The sequence below is a fragment of the Sinocyclocheilus grahami genome, unplaced genomic scaffold (assembly GCF_001515645.1).
Source record: "Sinocyclocheilus grahami isolate Dianchi unplaced genomic scaffold, SAMN03320097.WGS_v1.1 scaffold142.1, whole genome shotgun sequence".
Classification (NCBI taxonomy): domain Eukaryota; kingdom Metazoa; phylum Chordata; class Actinopteri; order Cypriniformes; family Cyprinidae; genus Sinocyclocheilus; species Sinocyclocheilus grahami.
Genome location: NW_015505321.1, coordinates 443,075 through 460,839, shown reverse-complemented (window position 1 = coordinate 460,839; position 17,765 = coordinate 443,075). Strand labels below are relative to the sequence as shown.

At 35.4% G+C, this 17,765-nt stretch overlaps 2 protein-coding genes across 12 annotated transcripts in view; both read left to right on the top strand.

Moving 5' to 3' along the window:
• LOC107591513 (heat shock factor protein 5-like) overlaps positions 1-3,237 on the top strand; it is a 4,496-nt gene extending 1,259 nt beyond the window's left edge. The window contains exons 3-7 of one of the 11 annotated variants that reach the window (XM_016280676.1): positions 1,303-1,569; positions 1,827-1,921; positions 2,354-2,767; positions 2,897-2,950; positions 3,056-3,237. In XM_016280676.1, the coding sequence (XP_016136162.1) occupies positions 1,303-1,569; positions 1,827-1,921; positions 2,354-2,767; positions 2,897-2,950 (830 nt within the window). In that variant the 3' untranslated portion in view covers positions 3,056-3,237. Of the gene's footprint in view, positions 1-1,302; positions 1,570-1,826; positions 1,922-2,353 lie in introns of all 11 variants that reach the window. The other 10 variants (XM_016280679.1, XR_001609881.1, XM_016280678.1 and 7 more) reach the window with 10 other exon arrangements.
• Positions 3,238-5,553: 2,316 nt separating this feature from the next.
• LOC107591496 (E3 ubiquitin-protein ligase RNF43-like) overlaps positions 5,554-17,765 on the top strand; it is a 102,474-nt gene continuing 90,262 nt past the window's right edge. Inside the window, exon 1 of the mRNA XM_016280653.1 lies at positions 5,554-6,596. Within this exon, the coding sequence (XP_016136139.1) occupies positions 6,357-6,596 (240 nt within the window). The 5' untranslated portion in view covers positions 5,554-6,356. The remainder of the gene's footprint in view (positions 6,597-17,765) is intronic.

The following is a 17,765-nucleotide window of genomic DNA, read 5'->3' as shown; positions in this document are numbered from 1 at the left end:
CACACACACACACACACAGATTTAATTGATTTCTTTCTTTGATCTCAAAAACTGTTTCAGAGCTTTTAAACGGTTTCTTGTAAATCTCTATTTAACCTCAGAACGATCTCAAAGTAAAAAGAGGTGCTAAAGTCTGATTTTGTGGTGACTGAGCTTTCAGTTCAATTATTATAGTGTTAATTTAAGTGATGAAGGATTGTGAAAGTCTGACAGTAATCAGCGTAGAGTCCTGCTGTAAAGTTAACCCTGCCTGCTTAAATAATTCCAAAAACATGAGAAATTTAGAAAAGTAATCAAAAGTTTAATATTGCTTTAATAAAGTAATTGAATTAGTTACACTACTTATTACATTTTAAATAGGGTAACTTGAAATCGGTAAACTATTACATTTTCAAAGTAACCTTCCCAACACTGTATTTGGCACATCGGGCTTTTATGGCTAAAAGCTGAGCAAAAATATTTATGATATATGGCTAAAAAGTAAGATGAAATTCTGATGCTTTTCATGTAAATCAATGAGGTTTTTATAACAGTACAGCAGATGCTTATATAAAATTATACAAATATCAGTCGTCACTCTAATAATATGTCTTAGGAAGATGAGATTTAAATGATCCAAACATATAATGCAATCCAACGATGATTGAAAGAAATAAACGTTCCTCAAAAGCATGATGATCGTATTTGCTACTCACTGATTTTTTTCTAAAAACAAAGGATGTATGAATAATCAAGTAAAGTGTTCATCTGGAAATATTACCAACCATATCAAAGTTATTATGTTTACTTTATAAATTTCACAGCAAAAAGACATGTGCGTGAGGCTGTTTAGGGAAATCTGTCCAAAACTTAATAAAAATATTAATTTGTCAATACAACCAATGAGATAATATATCTATTTAAATGTCAGTCTTTAGTGAAAATGTAACTAGTTCATAATTCAAAAGTATTTAATTGGGTCTGAAGACAATTATTATAGTGAAAACTTAAGTTTTAGTATTAATAGTTTATTAATAGTTATTTAGTCTTTTTATCTGAGGTTGGTTTTTTCCCATGAAACACAAAAAGAGCTATTTAGTCATTTCCACTTTTCTTTTCTTTCTTTTTTACATCAAGTTCAGCCATTTTGCTTGGTTCATTATAAAAATGTATTTTATATCAGGAATCGACCCTGGCCCTCATGCACACTTAACATCAAATGACACCTCTAGACTGACGGAAGAAGTGCCAAAAAAATTGCTTTTTTGTAGCTTTTTTAATCTTTTAATGATCTATAAACTTCTCTTTATACTTGCTCCTCAGGTTTTGCAGACACAAATCAGCACTTTGGTTCTGTGTCGCATCAGCAGATGGGGTCTGACCGAAGCCCGATCCCTCCGCACTCCTGGATCATTCCTTACAGTGATGTGCCTCCCTTCTACTCTAACAAAGGCATCCCAGTTTCTGTCATCCGCCTCAATCCGTACAACACTCCTTACAGGATCCAGTCCGGTCCTGGTGCTCTGTTTCCACAGGAGCCTAAATATATACCTCATCAGCTGTCCTATCCTCCTGGATTTTACTCGCCAGGTACTTACTGACTTTGTCCTACAGTGCATTATAAATCCATTAAATAAACCCATTGTTAAAAATGTTGCAAATAGTGTTTTTAGTGTATTTCAGTATTTTCCACAGGACAAGGCCTCACTTTGAGAAGAGATCTCCACAGGGTGCTCACATTTGAGATTTAATTTCAGGAGAAACTTCTGAGACAAAACTGTTACTGTTGCGTTTCTATTTGCTTATGAACGTTTTGTTCAACATTTGTTTATTTGTATTGCTCTCAGTAGTTTGTCAGTGTTGCACTGCTGGTTTTATTGAAGCAGATCGAGCAGGTGCAGATCAAACAGCTCTACCATATTCACACTATGCTTATTACCCGGTGAGAAACATTACACAGTTCATATGTTGCATATCTTTCTGAATGAATCTCACAATCCTGAACACATGTATGTATGTGTGTGTGTGTGTGTGTGTGTGTGTGTGTGTGTATATATATATATATATATATATATATTTGTAAAAAAATAAAGTAAAAAATTAAAAATACATATTTTTATTTTTTATTTTCTTATAGTTTAGCTATAATAGCTAAACTATATCCATGATGTTAGTTATTTTTGTTGCTCTATATACTGTGTATAGATCGATAGATAGATAGATTTTTGTCCATAGCAACATACAAAAGGTCAATATATATAAATTCAAAAGACCAAATAAAAATTATTTTTATTCTGTTGTCTTATTGCTTTGTAATATTTAGATATTTTATAATACGACAACACTTTAAAGATTTTTATTCTCATTACTCTAGCAGAACTATTCACAGAGCCACCATCACAACAGCATCCAAACAGCAAACTGGCCCGCACACGTTACTCCTGAGTCTCAGCGGGGCGACGTGAACCTAGACAGGGTGTTCCAGATGGTGGATGAGTTCCAGGGCTTGCCCAACGTCCACGTAGTCCGAGTGAGCACCCCTGTGAACGGCCAGCACACCTCCAGCCCATCTCTCTGCACTCTACCTGCTGCCTCTAAACCTGACCCCGACAGTCCTCAGAGCTCCAGGATAGACACTGCAGCATCCATTCCTGTGAGAGACGAGCGTCCCTCTGCCATGGCCTGCAGTGTGGGAGCTCAGTACATCAAACTGGAGTCTGAGGGGCATGATGCTGGAGCCAGCCAACTCAAAGAAGATGATTCAGCATCCCTGGAGGCCTCAGAAAAGGTCAAAAGACGCTGGTATTGTCTTAGTTGGTCTTTAAGTGTGTGTTGTTTTACAGTACCAAAAAATACAGTATCACAAACTATAAAGCCTACTTAAATTAAAACGGAGCCTTCAATACTCTGTAATCAGGCTGCTACAGATCAGAAAGTGACAGCAGAGCAAGACTCACTACAGCTATTCTAGGTAGGACAGTTTCAGATTATATAACACCCTTGAATTATGTTTTTGCACAATCATTTATTTATTTTTTGTAACTTTTTATGACTTTATGCTTGTTATGATCCACAGATGACAGGCAGGATTCATCAGCATATGCAAATGACAAGCATCACAAAGCTATTACTTATTTAATTTTAAGTATTGTTATTAGTTATATATGTTATTTACAGTATTTAAAAAATTGTATGAACTATTTAAGAAACTTTTGAAGAAGTGTTAAGTTAATATTGCTTGCTGTTTTTTTGAAAGTTGTTTTCTCACAGAGTTTCTGCCTTTAATTGGAATGGCATTTATGCTAAATACACACACTTTAAATATCTACAGTGAATGTGATATTATTTATCTTATATATATTCTTATATTATTTATCTTATATCCTATATATTTCAGTATTCATAAGCATCAGTATATATATATTTTTTAAATGTAGCACAAGAGTGAAAGTCAGATTTGAATGAACTGATTTGTTTTCAGCTTTTCTGAATTTGAATAAATGCAAAGCAAGTGAAATCCCTGATAAAGACTGAACGTGCTGTTTGTTTTGTTATTTTGACTGCTCAGATTTGTTATATTATGTATTACATTATCAGAGGCGGACAAAGTACTCAACTCCATTACTTGAGTGAAAGTACAGATACCGCTGGTCAAACATTACTCCATTACAAGTAAAAGTTGTAAAGACAGATTTTTACTTAAGTAAAAGTACAGAAGTACCAAAAGTAAATTTCCTTTTTTATGTCAATGCACTGTTTTATTGTTGTACGTAATACTTGCAATACTTCTGAAGCAACTTACAATACATTACACCTACTGAATACACTGACTAGCTTGTAGTATCTTTGGAATAAAGAGCTTTTAGAATGTTATCCTATGGGGGGAAAGATTAACACCCCTACCCACCCCACAAAAGCAGGATGGTAGTGATCTCACACAGTTCTGACAGTGTGTGCACACATCTATGTGTAGCCATTCATCCACATTTGAACAGAGTGGACAGTGAAGTCCTGTAAATACAGAGTGATAAAGAAAGAAAAATCAAACCTGCTTTAAAACCCAGCAGCACAACTGTAGCTGTATAACTTTACAACAGCAACACTGCTTTAACAAAAAAGCAAAACAATCGCTCTCGCTGTACTTTGATGTCACACAGAATGGTTTGCAGTGCTGCTTCAGTCCAACACATTGTGTTTTATTAGGAGACGCACAACAGTTCTTCTGTGGCTTTATAGGTAATATTTTCACCTACACAATTGAGCAAAATCAGACAATATTGTGTCTAATATATACCACAATATTAATATCTTATTATTGAATTGTTGTAAATAAATATCACATTTGGAACTGGTCAGTGTTCAAAAAATGCTGAGAAATCTCTTCATGTAGCCCTACAAGAGTGATTACTGATAAACTGTCTGAAAAAAAGACTTAAAAAGAGTTTTTAAGAGAAGAAAGAAATCCCCCACTGACTTTCAAAGCTGCTGACAACTTTCTACTTCGAGGATCTTGATAGAAATATAGTGGAGTGAAAAGTACAATATTTGTCTTTCAAATGTAGTGAAGTTAAAGTCATAAGTTCCCAGAAAAAATAATACTCAAGTAAAGTACAGATACTCAAGTGTACTTAAGTACAATACTCAAGTAAATGTACTTAGTTACTGTCCGCCTCTGTACATTATAAACCAGCTCAAGTCATGAAAACATGTCCCGTATAAATCCTCATTTCCCTAAGGACTTTATTTCCTTTATTAAAAATTACCTATTTATAATTTGAATAAAAGTTAAGTATACCAGTAAGTTAGGAGACAATATAATTAGATTGTGCAGTTAAAGTATGTTACTCTAATATTTAGTTTAACTTTTTTTTGTCCAACAAATTGTAGTCACTCAATTTGACTACAAATAGGCCTACTGTAAATAAATCTGTTTTCCTTAAATCAACATCCCTAAAAAGACAAATACAAAATACTATTTTTCAACATTTAGTTTTAATTTTTATTTTAAAGGAGTAGTTCATTAAAAAATCTAAATTTGCAGAAAATGTATTCACCTTCACTGGATGAAGCGTTATTATGGATTATGGACTCGATTTTATTTGGAAGCAATGGTCTGAAGACGTTAAAAATGTCTTTAATGATAGATTTGATTTTGGTTTCTCCAGATGTTAACTGATGAACTGGAGTGCTGTGGATTATTGTGATGTTTTTATCAGCTTGTTTGGACTCTCATTCTGACAGCACCCATTCACTGCAGAGCATCCACTGCTGAGACACTGATGCAGTGCTACATTTCTCCAAGTCTGTTCCCATTAACATCTGTTAACGTTATTATGAAGCTTACAGTTGTTATGCTGATGATTATATTCACGTTTAAAAATCAGTTTTGGCATCCAGCATCGTTCTGTAATTCTGATTTTTCTCCAGTGATCCAGTGATGTCAGCTAGAGGGCGCAGTGTGTGTGTGTGTGTGTGTGTGTGTGTATACACGCGTTTAATGGGTCGGATCAGTTCTGCTCCACCCTCGCTGACAGTCGGCAGGTACACACACACACACACACTCACACTCGAGTTCACTCTCAACTTTAAACTTTTCCAGTGTTCCTGCTGTTCGGATCAACAACACTGAGGCTTCGGGACAGCGCGTGCGGATTCTACACGTATAGTGTCTAGATTTCTCGACATGGATCTGTGGAAATTTAATCCGAGTCGAACAGGTTTGTGAAGTTTTAATTCATTTAGGAACATGGAAAAGAGTGTTTAGAAAAGGCTCTCTCCTGACAGTGTTTTCGATCGCTCCCGCTAAGCTCTTGTTTTATCTGGATAATATTTTTCCCCCCCATCGGACCTCACGGAAAACGTTTCCAGGCGTTCACGGTGGGATTGTGATGCGTGTTTGATCAGAGTGGAATAACTGAGACATTGTCGCATTGCTGGATTCTGCTACAACCTGCTACATTCTGGAATGTTTGGAATCCTTTGAAGTGGACGCGGCGCACCGCACACTAATGGAGCCATTATGACGTCATGTTCTCAATCAAGACGCGCGGGAATCCACGGGGGAATCTGTTATATTATTGATCAGACCTTTAGGGGATCATATTAAATCAATGCTCGCGCCAGGAGTCTGTCCGCTGTCACTCGGTCTACCATGTTCTGTCAGTGATACGGGCCAGTCCCCCACTAAAGTTCCATTGAATTGCTTGTAATATTCTTTAATTTCAAATCTCAACCCTGCAGAGCTTATTAAACCAGCCACTCTAAAAGCCACTGGGTTTTTGGACGGTTTCAGTGACTGTCTCCTGTCTTTTATCTGAGCTCTGATTGGACGGATAGCGCATAATGTATGGCCGGGGCCCGCCGCTGCAGCCAGGACAATGAGGGTCCCTGTGCGGCAATTGGCCGGGCTCTGGCCGTGGCTGCTCATGGCTGCCTCGCAGGTGGCGTTGGGCCACACGGGCCTGGAACTAGCCGCTGCTGTGGAGTCCGAACGCTCCGCACCCCGAGCCATGATCAAGGTGTCGCTGCTGAAGCAGGAGCCCACCAGCAGGCCCATCACCCTAGAAGGGGTGTTCGCCGGGGGCAGCGCAGGCTATGCTGAAGGGAAACTGATGCAGGTAAGAGCTGGAAGGTGCTTTCAGGGTTTTTCAGTCATGCATTGGACTGATGTTCTTTGTTGGCATCTTCGTGGAATTTTCCATTCCACAAAAGGTCCTTTGTAGTGGAAAAAGGTTATTTTAGATTATTAAAATGTTCTTGATGCTGGGAAAACTGAAAGATTCTTGAAATGAAGGTTCTATTGCGTTGCTGCGAAAACCCCTTTTTAGAGTCTAGGTAACGACGTGGGATCTGAAGAGAATACAGCTGTGCATCTTCACTCTTGGAGGCTTTAATTGGCATCAAAACGTGTTTGGACTCTTAAGCAACACTTAAAACTATCTGAATGTCAATGCATTAGATGTTAGATCAAAAGCAAGTGTTCATTGTAAAGAAACCGCACAAGCGCAATCACATTCTGTTTATTTTGGGCTATTATTTTTAAAATGAAGTAGATTTTTGTCATACAGTATCAGAAAACAATTCTTTGCATGATGATACTCTTTGCTTTTGGAGGCTTTAACTGGCAGACAAATGCTCTAAAAGTATTTGGACAGTTAAGCAACACTTAAAATTGTAAATTGTGTTTTATCAAAGCAAGTGTCATTTATTGTAAAGAAACTCCATATGCATTCTATTCTAACAAAACATTTAGCAAATTAAAAATGCAGTAACCTTCTGTTTATTTTGGAATTTAATTTTACATTTTTGAGCCACGATACATGTGATATAGTACCGGAAACACCAAGAATTCTTTGCATGATCATCTTCGGTCTTGGAAGCTTTTACTGGCGGATAGTCACTTAAAAATGTCTTGCATTAGATGCTAGATCAAAGCAAGTGTCATTTATTGTCACTCTTCTTACAAAACATTTGGCAGAATAAATGTAATCATATTCTGTTTATTTCAGGCTATTATTCTTAGTAACTTTGTGGCCACTGTAGATGTTTTGCCGCATACTGTAGTACCAGAAACAGCAACAGCTCTTTGCATGATCAATAACACACAAGTCTTTGCTGATGGCGTAGAAGTCTACAGCAGTAACGCTGCGTCTCATCCGAGATCTGTTGTCGTCTCGCATGCAGAATCGCTCACCTGGGAAGCCATCAAATGCATCTGTGATAGAGCCAAGAGCTGCTTGGGTCTTATTGGAGCTGATAGATTTGTGGTGTTGTAAAGCGTTAGGTCTGTTCTCTGAGGCCATACTGCCAGATGTTCGGGCTTTGAAGGCTGCGAGTTCTGCGATTCTCTGCGAGAGCCGTCCCGGTCAAGCTAGAGGGGGATGCACTCACTGTAAATGGATCTTGAAAGCCTTTGGGAAAGAGCTATTGCATCATAAAAATAAACTAAAACCGATTTCTTGTTAGTGTGATGTGTGTTTGTGATCATCTCGATGAGGCTGCATTTGAATTTGACAGCAGTTCGCATTACAAGATGATTGCTTCATTAGACACGGATGCAGAAAGGTGTTTCTTGAGTTGTATTTGTTTGGCAAAACATTTTGCCTCTGTTCTGTTGCAAGTTGCAACTAGATTTTTGCTTTATCTGAAGAAAGTGTGCTTGCCTGTGCAAAACGTGCTGTGTTGTGGGTGGTTGCTAGGTGGTTTCTTACCATTTCAAGCGAAGAACGTCCACCTCAAGTCTCTGTGATATTCTGGTCTCTAAGTCTGACAGTTTATCTAGGTTGTTTTATCAAAATCACAAAGGTTTTGAGCTGTTATTCATGCCGCCGGTAGCTAGTATCTACATGCAGAATGAAAATTGTAATTGCAAGCCCATGCAAAAGAACATTGTGGGTTTGTAACTCAAAGGTTGAAGGTTCAAGCCCTATAAAGGGTGTTTTGTGAACTGTAGAGTCACTGTAGGCGGCAGTTGTTCTTGAGCGAGTGCTTTGGGTTGGTTAAGAAACATCCGCTTCTATGAGTATAGCTGATTATTAGAAAGAGAATGCATGCATGTGTGTCTGATTTACAGAAGGGTATCAGTCTCTTGCTTACAGAGAGCGTGTCGCACAGACAGATGCTTTTTGTTGCAGCACCAACCTGTTGAAACAGGCCTGGCTTGCTTTGACGCATTGTCCTCCTGCATAATGTTCCCTTCCTCTAGGGGACAAAGTGATAGAAGCAGGTGGGGGTAGGGGGAAGTTTCTATCTTTTCTTCCCTCACTTTTTCCTTTGGCCAGACCACATGAATTCAACATTACGGCTTTTATCTGCTGCTGGGAAGAAGGATATCGAGTGATCTGCTGTATGTTGTGCATCAAATTATAGAGTGCACTAGAGCTGTAAAGTTGCTTTGCAATGATTTGTATTGTGAAAAGCGTTGTACAAATAAACTTGAATTGAATTGAACTAGAGCTGGGTGAAAAACTTCAATTATTTCTCTATAATTGGCCTTTTTAACAATATTTGATATATAAATCTGGATATTTATATATGTTTGCATTGAAATTGTGTCCACGGTTGCCATTTAAATCCAAAATGTTTAATATAAGAAGTAAAATACAATAAAAATCTAGTTAAAATAATCATGTTTTGCACCAAATAAACAAAAGAAAGAATATTTACAATATGCTTTGCTCATATATATATAATTTTTTTTTTAATGTTTTAATAAATATCTTTCAGATCTGGATTTTTCCCCCCATTGTTGCTATTTAAACTCAAAATATTTAAAATAACCTAAGTAAAAGACAATAAAAATCTAGGTTAAAAAATCAAGACATGTTTTCCACGATGTTTTGCACACATGGAAGAATATTTACAATGTTTTGTTTAGATGTTTATTTTTTCTAAAATGTTATACTTTTTTCTATTTATCTTTTATTAAGTAACTTAAATGTATATGTATTTGCTTTGAAAAAAAAAAACAAGGCATGTTTTTTCACCAAATGATCAGAAGGAAGAATATTAACAATATTTTTTTTCTAGTTTTTCTTTTTCTAAAGCTCTGTATTTTTTCTGTCTTTTAATAAATAGAAAATTCTTCCTGTAGTGTTGATGCTAACAAAAGGTTAAAATCAAGTTCTGAATTCATTTGAGTTTGAACTGATTCACGGAAATGAATCAAACTTAAAATGTTATATATCTAGTCAAATGCATTGTGAACATTGAATATATATATCGCCCGGGCCTACCGTCCACGGTTCGTTTGCCTCCGTATTAAACTCCAAACTAAGCGAGGTGAAGCAACAGCCTGCCTCTCTAGTTAAGTGTGCTGGATTAGTGCTTTTCCAGGCGTGTCTGCCTCGGCTGTCCTCGGGCGGCTCTGAATTCGCCGCGTTGAGGATGACAGCCAGTTTTCATAACCACCAGTAATTACACATCTCCCATCCCATTTGATCTAAGCATGTTGTTTCTCCAGGCCACAGGTTGGCGAGCGGCACTACCCAAATTTGACTGGCTTTTCTGGGCCGGACGGCAGATCACAGGCAGAGCAAAACAAGATCAGACATGATGATGGTGGAAATGTTTTATTTAAGGAGAAAAGGCCTCTCGGCGCAGCCACTGGTCTTTAATGGAGGCCGATCGTACGTGCTCTGTTTATTTTGCATTACAGATGTGCAATTTGATTTGACACAAGTGGTACCTTATATTTGACATATATATCATTCTAATATTACAGTACACACAGTTACTATTTGTATGTCAGTAAGACGCATGACATGAAGTCCTTTTACCACACCGATTTTCTTTCATAACTATCCAGAGGCATAGCGTAAAGCATAAAAACTTTTCAACAAACCACCAAAGTGCTATTTACACCAACAAAGCAATACAGCAACCCCAAAATGTATTTAAACATGGAATAAATATTATAAACATGGAAGCTTGCTTCCACTACAGGATTTGAAAAAAGCTTATTATAGGACTTCAAATCAGACCCCCCCCCTCCCCCCACTCTGTGTTTATATTTCACAATTCTGACTTTTTTGAAAAACTTTTTTTTTTGTGAAAAAAATACCTTTTTTTTTTTTTTTTATTGAGGAAACAAAGCAATTGTGAGGGGGAAAAAGTAAGATTAAAAAGGTCACGATTACCTTATCTTTGTTGTGGAAACAAAACAATTAAGAAAAAAGTCAAAATTGTCAGATAAAAAGTCGCAATTATCTTTATTTCGTTGCGGAAACAACTGTATTGCAAAGAAAAAAAGTCAAAATTGTGAGATTAAAAAGTCACATATACCTTTATTTTATTAATTTTTTTAATTCTGTGGTGGAAACAAGGTTTCATATTTAAGTGTCAGAATGTCATTGCGTCAAATTAAAAACCTCAAACCATTTGTTGCAAAGAAGATGCACAAGCACACTTTACAAGTGAAACGGAACTAATGCAAAGTGGCCAGGTATTTTTTGGACTTCCATTGCTGAGGGATGAATTTATATCCAAATGTTTGACTCTTGCAGTGGCTATGAGGGTCCAATCTGATCCTCTGGTGGGTCAATTAAACGATGCTAACTCGGTTTAAAGAGAGCGCTTTCCTTCTAAGTCTATTAGATTAGTTTCTTCCTCCTTCCCTCTCGGTTTGTTTGGCACTTGGTGGCGGAGAGGTCAGCTTAACCTTTGTAAACGCTCACAAAGAGCCGTATCAGGTTATACTGAGCGACTGATCTAAGATCAGATCCTCTTACCTGCAGCTGGGTGGCATGATGGGGAAATGGGCTCGGGAGAGATTTTGCTCTCCTGCTTATACTGAAGTAAATATATTCATTCAAAAGGGAAAGAACTGAATGCTTGCTTTTTTCAGAAATGATGCATTAAGTTGATCAAAAAGGGACAGTAAAGACATTTCTAATGTTACAAAAGATTTCTGTTTCATGAAAATGCCGTTCTTTTTAATTTTCTATTCATCAAAGAATCCTGAAAAATAAAATGCATCACAGTTTTCACAAAAATATTGTGCAGCACAACTGTTTTCAGCACTGATAATAATCAGAAATGTTTCTTGAGCAGCAAATCAGCATATTAGAATGATTTCTGAAGATCATGTGACACTGAAGACTGGAGTAATGATGCTGAAAATACAGCTGCGCATCACAGAAATACATTACATTTGAACAATATATTCAAATGGAAAACAGTTCTTTTAAATTGTAAACGTTTTACAATATTGTTTGATACATTTCACAATTAATTACAAAGGAATGGCAAGTAACACATTGAAACTGAAATAGTATTTTCTTTTAAACCAGACTTCAGTAACCTTTGTTTTAACTTTAAAAAAGAATTTACAGTAAAAGCAAAAATTACAGTATGGGTGGTGAAGTTATTGCTAACTAAAACTACTAAAAATAATTCCTTTAACTGAAATAAAACTAACATGAAATAAATATTAGATGAAAAACTTTAAAAAAAGAAAATTAGATATGTTGAAAATGTTTAGAAATGCTGCCTTGGCAACAAAAAATAATAAATAATTACAAAACAAATTTAAGTAAATAAATCATGACAAATTTACTAAAACTTAAATTAAAATGAAAACTGAAAATTCTACTTTGCATCACAGGAATAAATGACGTTTTACAATATATTAACATAGAAAATAGATATTTTAAATTGCAACAATGTTTAACACTATTACTGTTTTCACTGTCTTTTCAATAATGAGCAGAAGAGACTTGTTTCAAAAACCAGTCTTACAGACCCCAAACTTTTGAATGTGTATATGTACATTTCTGTACAGTGTATGCATATGTTTTCAGCTAAAATAACTACTCATGATGTATGAACTGATGGAAAGAGCAACCCTGCTCTCACCTAACCTTTACTGTCATCAGCCGAACTGCAAACTGACCTCATTTTTCTCGTGTGACCCCCACAGAAACGGCTTATTGGATTACGGCGAGCGTGACCGCAGACGTTAGAATTAGCCGAGCAAACGCCCTTGTGTCTATCATGTAACTCTCCACTTTTCTTCTAAATAATCTCCTGTCCTGTCTGATCTCTCAGGAGGACGGATGATAGGGAGGCCGGGATGGATGCGTTAATGGAGTACGAGATCAAAGCGTTAGGTTGAAAATGCGAGTCGAGATGATTAAACAGGAGCTTGTTTACTCTGCGCTTCCGATAGGCCTCCCCTCCCCTCATTCAGACGGGTTTCCTGTCTATATTTCCCTCTTGGAAACTGATAACAGGCCGTTCGTCCCGACCTGTTGATGTTTGTCTTCCAGCTTGCAAATTGAAAGCTTTTGCTTAAGTCTCCTGATCGTTCTTTTATATAAAAAAAGACCTCAGGAATGTGTCTCCTCTCGAGTTTCAGAAGCGATATCGGCATAAACGCAGACATTTCTCATCACAGTCTCCCAAATTCAGACGATCTTGCTACATTTCACAATTAATTACAAAGAAGTGGCCAGTAACACGTTGAATTAAATGTAATGTTTTGAAGTAGAAAAAATGAAATGGTGTTTTCTTGTAAACTTTAATAATTGTTGTACAAATTCAAAAAATCATCTTGTACAGTGTGGGTAGTGATGTTATTGTTAACTTCAACTATTAAAAATAATTTTCTTTAATTACAGTAAAATTGAAATAAAAAATGTTTAGAAATGTGAAAACTAGAAATGCTGCCTTGTCAGCTAACTGAAAACGTACACAAGTTTAAGTAAGTTAAAGTAAACAAGTAAATTACTGGAACTAGAATTTTAAAAAATCAATTCAAAACATTTTTTAAAGAAAATATTTTAATGACAACATCACAACAAAAATTCTAAATAAAATATAAATAATTTTACTTTGTTTACTTTAATTTGTTGGTGTGTTCACAATTAAAATAAATATGTAAATAAAATGTTGTTAGATGAAAAATTTAAAAGAAATATTGAAATATGTTTAGAAATGTGAAACTTGGAAATGCAACTATAACTGCCAAGTTTAAATAAACAAATTACTGAAAATAAAAAAGAAGTAAAAATCAATTAAAGATAAAAAATATGACATTAGAAAATTAAAACTGAAAATATAAAAATATATGTTATTGTTAACTTCAACTATTAAAAATAATTTTCTTTAATTACAGTAAAATTGAAATAAAAAATGTTTAGAAATGTGAAAACTAGAAATGCTGCCTTGTCAGCTAACTGAAAACGTACACACGTTTAAGTAAGTTAAAGTAAACAAGTAAATTACTGGAACTAGAATTTTAAAAAATCAATTCAAAACATTTTTTAAAGAAAATATTTTAATGACAACATCACAACAAAAATTCTAAATAAAATATAAATAATTTTACTTTGTTTACTTTAATTTGTTGGTGTGTTCACAATTAAAATAAATATGTAAATAAAATGTTGTTAGATGAAAAATTTAAAAGAAATATTGAAATATGTTTAGAAATGTGAAACTTGGAAATGCAACTATAACTGCCAAGTTTAAATAAACAAATTACTGAAAATAAAAAAGAAGTAAAAATCAATTAAAGATAAAAAATATGACATTAGAAAATTAAAACTGAAAATATAAAAATATTTTTTTATATGATTAAATTCTGTAGTAGTATCTAAATAATTTCTAAATTCTATCATAGTATATAAATAATGCTAAAATAACACTGGATCTGGGTCGCTGTCCACATTAATTTGAGCTTTTAATATGAGCTCTGTATATTTACTGTATATCAACTATTGGCTCATTTTTGTCTCTTCTTTTTTCTCCTCAGGAATTGTTGGAGAAATATACAAGTAGATGTTCTGAGCCTTTAAAGAGCAACATCTGAGCAATTATATTTCCTCTGCATAATCTGAAATTGATCGTTAGTTTGTTTCCGCATTCTGAACACCGAATCACAATACGAGTTAGGCCTACTACCACACGCCTGGACTTTATAACAATTACATCAGTAATGCGAGTGAATGCAAACCACATTCTGTGTGCTTTCTGCAACAACATTCAACCCCTAAAATTAGCCCCTGTGAGTGCCAGCGCATTTGCTAATGGTGTTAGCGATTTGTAGGACGTTGTATTGAAGGCTAGCAGACGTTACAGGCTGCTACGGGACATGATTGGGGTCACGGTACCGTCGCCAAGGCTCGAATCAAACCGGCCAATCAGATTACATGCTTTTATGGCCCACTAATAGCTTGTGTCATTCTCGATGATTTGAATGAAGACGAAAGCAACAGGAAGCTTTTTCTGGAGCGACGGAAGGGACTCTGGATCTGTCATTATGAAGCTGATTAAAGTGTGTGTGTCGTAGCATGTCCTGAGTGGAGATTTCACAAAAGAACTCTAAACTACCTGTAAAAGCCTGATTAATCCTCTGTTGACTCTTGCGTAAATCCATATTAAAACTCTATGAACATGATAATCCCCCATTTAACTCTCTAATAGGCTTTCACTAGTGATATATACACTTAACCGTGGGTTTATGTTTGTTTACCTCCAGGTTATAGAGATAGTCCTCATGTCATTTCCTCATCTGAGGAACACAAAAGAAGATATTTTGAAGAATGCCGGTTGCCAAATGGTTTTGGGTTCCATTGACTTTCATAGTATGTCAAAAAATAATATGGTCAATGGGAACCGAAACTCTTTGTTTACCAGAATTCTTCAAAACATCATCTTTTGTGTCTCGTAGAAGAAAGAAACTCGTATAGCTTTTGGGATGACTTGAGGGTGAGTAAACGATGACAGAATTTTCATTTTTGTGTGGACTGTCCCTTTAAGACAACTTTTAACTTTAGGTTTAAGTGTTAAGTGTTTCACACTTTTGATTTTATCTTGCAATTTCAATAGTGGTCTACCGATGTATTGTCAATGCATATATATCGGCTGATATTTGCCGTTTAAAAAAAAAAAAGAAAGTATGATCAGCATTGACTAAGTTTTTTTGTTTGGCTGATGTGTATGAAGTGGGACTTTTATTTTGACAGAACAGAGTTACTTTTTTTTTTTTTTACGGATTCCTTTTTAAATCATTTATTTCTAATTATTTGAATAAATATTAAGCAAAATAAAACATACATTTCATTTCATTTCGTCTGCTTTATGTTGGCCGTTGGCCACTCTGCTCTCTAAAATATCAACATCGGCCCTCAAAAAAATCAATACTGTTTAACCACTAATTAACAAACAAAACGTTAAATGACTCCAGGTTAACCGTGAAAGCCCATAATAAGCACAAGATTAATCAAAAATCTTTAGCATCTCTTATATTTGTTTAAATTTATTGACCACATTCTACTGTGAAATGTTTTTTGCTGCAGTTAAATGAGCAATTAATACCTGAAAAGCGTTTTTTGTTGTTGTTGCTGTAGACCGGAGCAGTGAGCTCAGTGTTTCCATCAGCAGGTGTGTCTTTCTGTTCCTTTACATATTTATCAGCGAGTCTTTGAATCGTTTATAGGGGGAATTTCCAATCACTAACCCTTGCCTGTGATCTTTGTGAAGGTTTTTCCTCATGCTTTTATAGTTTCCATGCATAGGCCTTTTTTATGTAGTCTTCTTCATGCAGCAGCTCCATAGTAATGCACCTTCGTTTGAGGTTGCAATCGAATTTTTGTCATTTTGAAGAGGGTGAATGCATGGAAAGGATGCATCTTCTCTAGAGGGTTTTATTGTGTCGACGTCGTGCTTTAGCTGAAAAAACTGAACACTCTCGGAGAAGATCCGTGTGGAAGTTCACGTCCTTCAAAGCAGCGCTTCTGTAAAACATTCACCAGCTTCAACAGTAAATTTCTCTCAGTTACTGTCAGACTGTCAGCCGTTTTGCTCTGAGCGCTGTTGCGGTTGTTGGTGAGAACTTCATTGTTATTCAGCCTATTTATTTCTTGGAAATATTGAAGGACTGCACTCAGCAACCGTTTATTTGGTGCTAATAAACGCGTCTGGTGGACAAGAAGACGCTAAACCAGTCTAATTACACAGGACTTCCTTAAGACAGACCAGTCAACAAGTGATGAGAGATTTTGAAATCATGTATTTGTGTATAATATTAATAATAATAAATATTATTAATAAATAACGTATAAAATATATAATATTTTTGTACATATATTTTTATATTAGGTACATATTTATGCATATTTAAGCTCATTTTCTACACTGCATCTCTAGTAAATGGCTAAATTCTCAAATCCTGCATCCTTCCCATCTAATTCTGCATGTGTTTTGTGTGCCACAATATTAGGACGCATGCATAATATATAATATACATCGCATTTGGATATATTGCAACAATGTTAGAATACGGTTTATGGTTGCTAGGGTGTTGCTAAGGTGTTCTCGTTAGATTTTAGTGCATTGCTATGCAGTTGCAGAGTGGCTTTTTATTCATTTGAGCACCTCTAAAGTTTCTGTGATATTTCCGGTTTGTAGATGTGACTCTGGTTCCTGCTTCAGTGTGCATCTGAGGGATTTTTTCACCTGTTTGTTTTTTGCTGTAGCTGGTGAAGGTCATCTGATCCCTTGGTAAAGTAACAGCACACCTCTAGTCAACAAGAAGTTTCATACTTATTGTTTGTGCGAATCACTTCCCTACATCAGAGCAACAGAAAGAAAAACTGACTTGCACCACAGAGACACTAATGTCTTTTTAATATTATTATTAATATTATTATTAAATATGTAGGTTTTATACCAGAGAGGCCGAATCTTTTGAATATGAAGGGCCACAAATTAAACTTGATTGAGGGACAATGAGCCAAAAGAAAATGTTGCATAATATCCAGTTGTTATATTTAACAATTATACCATTTTTAAATACTTAATGTAAATACGTTTTTAAAAGTTATTTAATCAAACTCCGTTTAAAAAAAATATTATTTTGTACATTTCAATGCAAAGATCAATAAAAAAATGTTAAGAATGAATGAATGAATAGTTGCCTTCATTAACAGAACCAATACAAGTCTAAAGTCCACACTACCATTCAAAAGTTTTACTAATGGTTTTGAACAAGTTCTCTTCTGCTCACTGAGGCTATAATGTTTTTGTTAAAAATACAGTAAAAACAGTAATTGTGTGAAATATTATTACAGTTTATAATAACAGTTTTCTGTGTGAATATGTTAAACTGTAATGTATTTCTGTGATGCGCAGCTGTATTTTCAGCATCATTCCTCCAGTGCACGCACACACACACACGATGCGCAAAACGAAGAACGACTGTTCAAACGCATTTGAACAGTCAATAGCAAATACTTAAACTAATAACAAAACAGTAGCTGATTCAGAAGCGCCAGATTGTCATA